The sequence below is a fragment of the Cucurbita moschata genome, unplaced genomic scaffold (genome assembly GCF_002738365.1).
Source record: "Cucurbita moschata cultivar Rifu unplaced genomic scaffold, Cmos_1.0 Cmo_Scf00022, whole genome shotgun sequence".
NCBI lineage: Eukaryota > Viridiplantae > Streptophyta > Magnoliopsida > Cucurbitales > Cucurbitaceae > Cucurbita > Cucurbita moschata.
The window spans coordinates 1,301,344-1,309,613 of NW_019268538.1; the positions used below are offsets into that span (position 1 = coordinate 1,301,344).

At 36.7% G+C, this 8,270-nt stretch overlaps 2 protein-coding genes across 6 annotated transcripts in view; one reads left to right on the forward strand and one right to left on the reverse strand.

The window, feature by feature from the left end:
* Positions 1-1,696, forward strand: part of LOC111459786 (trafficking protein particle complex subunit 1-like) — a 5,490-nt gene extending 3,794 nt beyond the window's left edge. For 3 of the 5 annotated variants that reach the window (XM_023102843.1, XM_023102844.1, XM_023102845.1), the window contains one exon: positions 144-616. In XM_023102843.1, coding sequence (XP_022958611.1) covers positions 144-195 — 52 coding nt within the window. In that variant the 3' untranslated portion in view covers positions 196-616. Of the gene's footprint in view, positions 1-143; positions 617-1,631 lie in introns of those variants that run through there. The other 2 variants (XM_023102847.1, XM_023102846.1) reach the window with 2 other exon arrangements.
* On the reverse strand, positions 1,655-3,190 carry LOC111459782 (probable membrane-associated kinase regulator 5). Its single transcript, XM_023102838.1, has 3 exons — positions 2,287-3,190; positions 2,143-2,214; positions 1,655-2,035 (listed from the first exon to the last, which is right to left on the reverse strand). The coding sequence occupies exons 1-3, from the start codon at positions 3,146-3,148 to the stop codon at positions 1,998-2,000; spliced, it is 972 nt and encodes a 323-aa protein (XP_022958606.1). The 5' UTR covers positions 3,149-3,190; the 3' UTR covers positions 1,655-1,997.
* Positions 3,191-8,270: the final 5,080 nt, after the last annotated feature.

The window sequence follows — 8,270 nt, forward strand, 5'->3', positions numbered from 1 at the left end:
CCCCCCCCCCCCCCCCCCCCCAAACATTCCATGCTCGCTACGATATAGTTTTTTTTAATAATGAAAATAAGTTATTCTTGTTTGTCCTGGCATCTCAATATGGACACTATCTTTGATAAATAATTTGATTTTTCTTTCTGTAGGTGTGAGCTATTCAATACAAGTCTTGACCAATATGTAAGGAGCATATCATAGAAATCAAAGGTAGCTGACTGCTCTGCCATTTTAGTTTCATTCAAGTCGTCATATGCTTTCTGTCTCTTGTTGATGAATGAATGCAATTTATTGAACAATGGTACAGTTGCAGGCCATTAGACCTCCTTGTCGAAAAAATCCTACCTCTGAGTTTATTTTTTATTCCATTGGTTGGACTCAAGATAGTGCACCGGCATGACTTATTCAATTTTTTTTTTTTCCTCATCATTTTTGTGGTGACTTATGGTGTTGCGATAGTGGTGGAAAGAGGTTTTTTTTTTTAAAATAAGGAATTCTAGTACAAATGTTTGCTGCAATTGCAGCTAGGTTTCTTGTTTCATCTACTCACATACATACATTAGGAGTCCTGTGTAAAAATGTAAAGGTTTCAAATGGGAGAAGATTATGTTAAATTACCTTATTAACCGCTTTCACCTTTCCATTATCTCTTCATCAATGTCTTGTTATTTGTTTCAACCCTAGTATGCACCTCCATTAAATAATGCAAGTTTCTTTTTCCTTTTTGAGAATTTGATATTTGTAAGTGTCTAGGCCAACTTGGATACACCTCAACTAATCTTAGAAGACAATTGCCTAATCTTATTACATGTAGTTGTCAAGGAAACTCATTGGATATTGATTCCTAGGTTGGTGACTACCTTAGTTTGAAACTATTTTGTCTAAGCCATTGACTATTTATTATTACCCTCATTGATCAACAAGCCAACCACACGGTGGTTTAGGAAGTTTGCCATAGTGTAACTCTTCCTTTGGGTTCCCAAGTCATTAGGAATAGATTTTGGTCCCTTTAAGGTTGATAGCCCTTCATCTCTTGGTTCAACGATCAACTCTATCTCCTGATATTTATCACACTGTCTCCCAATGAAGTTAATAGGATTCCCAATGAGGCATACGCCAACTTAAGGAAAATCGAGGTCAAATTTGAGGCCCCCATGGTCTGTTGACGCTTTAATTCTGTATTGTGCTATGACACGGCTGTTGTGTTGCACTGCTGTGGTAATGGAAGCTAGATCTCTTTCAGTACTATAATTTCATAACGTGTTTGTTTGGGCTAAAAAAAAGATGTCAATGTACAACCATCATCCATTAGGTATACAGTGTCGGTAAGCAACTAACATAGCAGAAAACCGTCATCATATGTTTACGATGACACTGATTTGGATTTGATGTCAATATTGAATCGTCGATGCATAGGTTTGATGATTGTTTTAAATTGTATCATTGTACAAAGTGTCATTGTTCTTTTTGTATAGGATTGTATCATAACTAAGGCTGTAAATTTCCCTCGACATATTGTCATTTTCATATGATTCTGGTTAAATAACATTTTCAATGTATCATAAAAGTATTAATATAATATTACTAATACTAAAAAAATGGTAATTTTGTGGGTGTTTTGATTTGAATGGGGGTAGTTACTAGTTAGTGATGATTGAAATGGGAAGATGTTTGAGAGACTGAGACTGAGAGAAAATGACAAAGGGAAAGACTGCACACTGAGATGGAAGACATTGACAGACAGTGAAGAAAGGGAGAAAGGATTCCCCTTTTCCCTCTCTTTTGGTTACTAGTTGGAGTTTGCATCAGACAAAATCCAGATTTCTTTTGAAATTGGTTCATAATAATTATGACCCTTTTCACCCTTTTCACATTCCAACCCTCAAAACCAAACCCATTTCTTCTCTTCTTCTTCTTCTTCTTCTTCTTCTTCTTCATGGCATCACCCAAAAATTTCCCCCTTTACAAACAAAACTCACAAATTTATATTCTTTGGGTTGCTCTCAAATCCCTTCTTCTTTGCTTTCTCTGAAAGAAAAATCTGCCAAAATGAAAAGAAGAAACCCAAATCATCATCAGTTTTGATTATTTCAAGCTCTGTGTTACATAATCAATGGTGGAACTGGGAACTGGGAATGAGTAGTATACCTTTGCAAGATAGACTTCTTGACCTTTCTTGTGAGGCCGCTGTTTCTGACCTTGAGAACAATAAAGGTTTCTCTGACCACGAAAATAAATTCAACATTAGTGGCATTTTCGCGATTGTTCTTGTTCTAAAAAGTTGGTTTTTACCTGTGGATGCGTTGAAGGATCTTTTACAGTGTAAAATGGCGCTTTGAATCCCGTCGTGTTGCTGCAACAACGAATCATCTCTTCGGTTCAACGGGGGCGCCACCGCCAATCCACCGGTCGCTGACGCCGATTTGCTCTTACCCAGATGCTTACATACCAACCGAATCCCCGCCGGCAGGCCATTATCGTGCTTTTCTCTCGCCGGAGAATCCACTGTCGTCGACAGATTGTCGCTGTAGTCAGTGGGTTTCTTCAGAACCTTAGGCTTAATCAGCCTCAAATACTTCTGAACTGCCTCCTTCGAGAACCGTCTCGCCGTTGTCGCCGGAGCCTCACAAGGGTCGACTGGAAAAACACCTCCGATTCTCCTGGTGCTGTTGTCTCTGGAAAGATTCGAGCTCAAAACTCTGCGTTCTACTTGTTCTGTTCCGCCGGGTGCTCTGTTTTTGGCCATTGATCTCTGTTTGTTGAAGATGGAAACAGGGAACTTGGGGGCCGATTTGAGAAGCTGAATAGGGGAGTGGGGCTTGGAAGTGGGTTCGATTGGAAGAATCTTTCGTTTGGAAATGGAATCGGAACAGAGGTTTATGTGTTCGCCTAGTTTGGTGGGAATTTGAGGTCTCTGTTCTGGGCTGTGAATATCGCCGGCGGAAACAGAGAGAAACTCGAGATCGAAGAACGAATCTTCCTCTTCTTCTCCATCTTGTTCTCGTTTCTGCTGTTCATCGGCGACGGAAAGTTTGAACAGCCTGCGAAAGGCGAGGGAATCCATGGTGGGAGGAGAGAGGAGAGGGGTAAAAAATGGTGGGGTTTTGGTGGGTTTTATACAGAGAGATTTTGGGTTAGTGTTAGTTTCTTCCATGGAGATTTTGGTTTACAGTAATTGAATTGAAAATGTAGTTTGCCTAAGAAGAAACAGAGGATGATGTAAGTTTTTTTTTTTTTTTTTTTCCTTCTTTGTCTACCGATATTCGTTTTAAAGTCTCTCAATGCTTTTTAGTTTTTTTTTTCTCCTTTTTTAAATTTTATTATGATATCTTTGAATTTGTGAATGGTAAAATTTCACTTTAAAATCGTGTACTAATTAAAGTTTTTCGTGAGGTGTCACGTTTATGCTCGTTTAAGACGTGTTGTCCGTGGTTGCATGCTCATGACAAACCCTTTACTTGATTTCACTGTATTGTTTTATTATTGTATCTTCTGTTTATGTGATTATTTATTACTTGATTTCACACGGTATTGTTTTACTTTTATGTGATTATTTATCAAAATCATGTCTATGTTTGTATGACTTGAATAATCTCAAAATGTATTATATCTCTTAGTTGTCAACTTCTCTCACCTAAATTTTATACATGTTTCACTTGAATTGTCTCTTAGTTGTCAGGGATACGATTAGTTAATTTTTATTACTCCCTATTTCTTTCTTTAAGTATTTATGTAATGACTTTCAAACTGCTGTCAATCTTGTTTTCCAAGTCTCTTTCAAAAATCTCTCTACCCTGGTTTTATAAAATCTTCTAAAAACGGGCTAGAGACTTGAACATAGCTGCTTGACCATAACACAAACCTAAATTGGCTCGACTCACTTTGTTGGGAGTGAGTGTTGTACAATTTCAAAAGCCTGCTACTAAGAAAACTGCTATTATGACATGGGATATGCGACGATGGGTACGGACCGGCCTTTGCATGATGTCACAACCTCAACGAGAGAAAGTAGGCCGTTTGGATTTGAAATTCGAACACCCAAGTTCAAACCAATTAGCCAAACTGGTCCCAAACGATTATGAATGGAGACAGGAACTACTTAAAAGAATGGAGGCAATGGTTTAGAGAGAGAGAGAGGTGAGCCTACAAAGCTGGAAGCTCAGAATGAGCCGTCAGAACACACACGGTCTTCGTCCCCATACCATTTCAGAGTTTCAGATAACTTTTCATTTCTTAATCTCACGCGCCCCATTTTACACGCTCCTTTTATTCTTTTAAATATTCAACAATATATCATTTTTTAAAATTATTAATTTAATCCATTTCCCTTCCTTTTATTTTTAATTATAATCAGATATTTCAAGTAAATTAAATTATATTTTTTTTAATCAGCTGTGGGAAAAGGAATGTTAGACTTGGATAAAAGAAAAATAAATTAATTAAAAAGCTTCAATTTTTCAAAGTCAATTTGATAACCTCACCTACTCAACTCGAACTCTAATTATTCCCTCCAAGTTGCCATTTTTTTAAAACATTATACATGTCGGTATTCTAAGTTATACCTAAATTTAACCATTGTCGTTCATAAAATATGATTTAAATTTGTTATTATATCACCGATTCAATTAGATTATTCAAATAAATCCAACCAACTCATTAACTCGACATATCATAATCAATAGTTGAAACAATTGTTTCAACAATGATCATATGTTAGCTCGAGTAATACGCTGCTCAGACAACGATTTTAAGTCAATGTCGTATTTCTATGTGTCCAAGTCAAACTCTCTAATAAAATTTTGCAAGTTGCAACTCTTTAGTTTGAATGTGTAAGAGCTCAAGCCTTCCCCTACCGCTAATAAATATTGGTTTCTTTGGGCTTTCCCGACTTTTCCTTTCAGACTTCCTTTAAAGATTTTAAAACACGTCTACTAGGGAGAGGTTTCCACATCTTTAAGGGCTTAACGTTTTTGCTGACACACCACCCGATGTACCATTTGTAACAACTTAAGCTAAATAGTGGAAGCGGCTCCATGAAGGAAAAAAAATAGAGGGAAAGGGAGACCTAAAAGTGTAAAAGAAGAGGGAATTAGGTTCTTTATGAAGAAAAAAGGGTTTAGGGTTTGGGAGAAGATGACAAGAAACTTCCAAAAAGTGGAAAGAAAAATAAGGCATAAGGAGAGAGAAAAGGCATCCCACAAGCAACCCAGCTTACATACCTCACCTTCCCCCATACAACACATCAATGGAGATTTGCTTTAAAGGATACAAAAACCATCCCTTAAATAACACCACCCCCTCTTACCTAAAGGATCCTTAAGATTTCAATAACTACGAGAAAAGAATCCGCTGAGAGAAAGCTGAGAAGGGAAAGCTGAAAGAAGACAATATCTGCTAGTTGCGAGCTTGGACTATTACAAATGGTGTAAGAATCAGACAACGAGCATTGTGCCAATAAGAACGTTGAACCAATTTTGCTCCGTAGGGATGAATTGTGAGATCCCACATTTAAAGGTGTGGAAACCTCTTCTTAGTGAACGCATTTTAAAACTTTGAGCGGAAGTCCAAAAGGGAAAACCCATCTCTCTCGAGTAAACGCGTTTAAAACCTTGAGGGAAAGCCTAATATCTACTAACGGTGAGGTTAAGCTGTTATAGATCGCTTTTGTTAAAATTGCAGGTATAAACGTGCCAAAAAGGTGAAAAAGTGTGCATGGGCTCACAAAATTAGGGTTTATGCATAAAAAAATCTCTTATTTTGGGCAAAGGAAAAGCAAGTAAAGATGGCAGATGCCAATGCCATTCCATTTCTTTCTTCCTTAAGGATATGCATGAGCATTTCCTTTTGCTACAAAAAGTTTTGACCTTCTCTTACCAAACCCGAATCCGATGGTATATATCAATTACGGCTAAATTATACTCACTCTTATGGCTTAAAAAAGATCCTCCGATTCCACGAAACTTAACCGTCAATATTACATATTCATTAAGCAAATTTGTCAACAAAGATATTAATGGGTAATAAATTACATTCACACGTAAAATTCTAAATCAATATTTTTTTCTTATTTTTTTAGGTCATGCTTCCGACCATACAATTTGGTGTCTGGTGCCGTGTCTACGAATTTATAGAAAAATTTAGGGTTTTGACTCTAAAATGAGAAATACATATATATAATTACATTATTTAAATGAAAAATCAAAGACATTTGAATTATTTAGGACAAACCAAACTGGATGTAAACAGACATTTGCATGTGCATCATTAAAAGCTTGGTTGGAATTAAAGATGACCAATGTATATGAATCACATGTATATATCCAAAAACCATATACTATATTTTTCTTCCAATTAATCGTATGTGGACTATTTTGCTTATTTTCCTTTGATAAAGACTATTGAAAATGAGAGGATTTGAATTTTTAATCTATGCTTCTATTTAATACCAACCAATGTGAGACATCACAATCCACCCCCTTCGGGGTTAGCGTCCTCGCTGGCACTCTTTCCTTCCTCCAATCGATGTGGGACCGCCCCTAAATTCACCCTCTTTGGGGGCCAGCGTCCTTACTGGCACACCGCCTCGTGTCTGTGGGACCGCCCCTAAATTCACCCTCTTTGGTGGTTTGTTCACCCTTATAAATGGTGGTTTGTTCTCCTCCCCAACCAATGTGGGACATCACAGACTCTAAGTTTTCTCTTTCGAACTTCCCCTCAAGGTTTTAAAACGGTTTTTTAGGGAGAGATTTCCACGCCCTTATGTTAGAGAGATGTTCCACCCCTATCATATGTTTTTATCCCAAGTGGGGCTTGGTTGTTGGTCGGTATGTCTCATTTGGGTGTCTATCTTTGAAAATGTTTTAAAAAATGGGTAGCCTTTTTAAGAATCTATACATCATTGCTTGGAAGAAAATATTAAAGCTTTTGGTTTAGTGGGGTTTCTATGTTTAGTGATTAATTGTGTTCTTAATCTTGATGGGTTGCTTTCTAAGTGCTTTCCACATATTTCAACTACCTTGGAAATTAGGGTTTTTAATTTTGCTTTTATGAAACCTTAGTCAAATTCCTTAATCATTTATGTTTTTGGGTATTATAATGCTTTTGCACTAAAGTATTAGAAGGTTTAATATGTTGGAGGTGATTCTTTTAGATTTATAACAAGAAACTATTGTTCAGTGTCTACCTCTGTTACCATTTGTAACAGCTTAAGCGGCTTAGGCTGACAAATATTGTTAACTTTGACCCGTTATGTATCGTTATCAGTCTCACGATTTTAAAACGTGTTTGAGAGAGATTTCCACACCTTTATAAGGAATGATTCGTTTTCCTCTCCAACTAACGTGGAATCTCACTGTTTTGTTTCATAATATTAAAAAGCAAGATACGTTAGCTAGTTTGGTTCCTAATCATCTAGTTGTTCTTCCGTTGATTGTGGTAAGATGGTCGATTTTATGTGTTTCCAACACGGGTTTATTTTCTTGAATTGATAAGATACTTGTGAAAGAAGATGGAGGTGTTCCAAGAATGAACAGCAAAAAGTGAGCATTCAAAGTTGTACTATGCTGTGTTATAAATAATGTTCATCACCTAAACTACACTATACTTGTGTTCATGGAGACAAAGATTCTGATTCGTGTAACTCCACAAAACTAGGAGCTACTAAAGCTACTAAACCAAACTATTGTGTCACAGTGTTCCTAGTATTTATTCCCTTCCATATCATATGTGTTTTTCTCTTAAACACCCACCAAACATTCCAAATTCCATGTCACTAACAATTATACTCAAATGACCGGTTTATGGGTGTGAGATCCCATATTGGTGGGAGAGGGGAACGAAGCATACCTTATAAGCGTGTGGAAACTTCTCCCTAATAGACACGTATTAAAACTATAAAGTTGACGACGATACGTTACGGGTGAAAATGGACAATGTTTACTAGCGGTGAGCTTAAGTTGTTACAAATGTTATTAGAGTCTGTCGCTAGACGTTGCGAGACATTGGTCGGAGTACATAGTAGACACGTTTTAAAATTGTAAGGCTAACGACAATACATAACGGGCAAAACTGGACAATATCTGCTAGTGGTGAGCTTCGACTATTTCAAATGATATTAGAGCCAATTACTAAATGGTGCAAGACACGGGTCCGAGTTGAGCTAGACCCTTCCCATAGTAAATGCACTTTTAAAATATATATATATATATATATATATATATATATATATTTTTTTTTTTTTTTTTTTTTTTTTTTTTTTTTTTTTTTTTTTTTTTTTT

Bases quoted from the DNA above. Each gene is read 5' to 3' on its own strand.
- LOC111459782 (XM_023102838.1), bottom strand. From the start codon at position 3,148: ATGGAAGAAACTAACACTAACCCAAAATCTCTCTGTATAAAACCCACC. The intron at 2,215-2,286 runs GTAAAAACCAAC...TTTCGTGGTCAG, and splicing joins ATCCTTCAACGCATCCACAG to AGAAACCTTTATTGTTCTCA. The intron at 2,036-2,142 runs GTATACTACTCA...TCATTTTGGCAG, and splicing joins AAGAAGTCTATCTTGCAAAG to ATTTTTCTTTCAGAGAAAGC.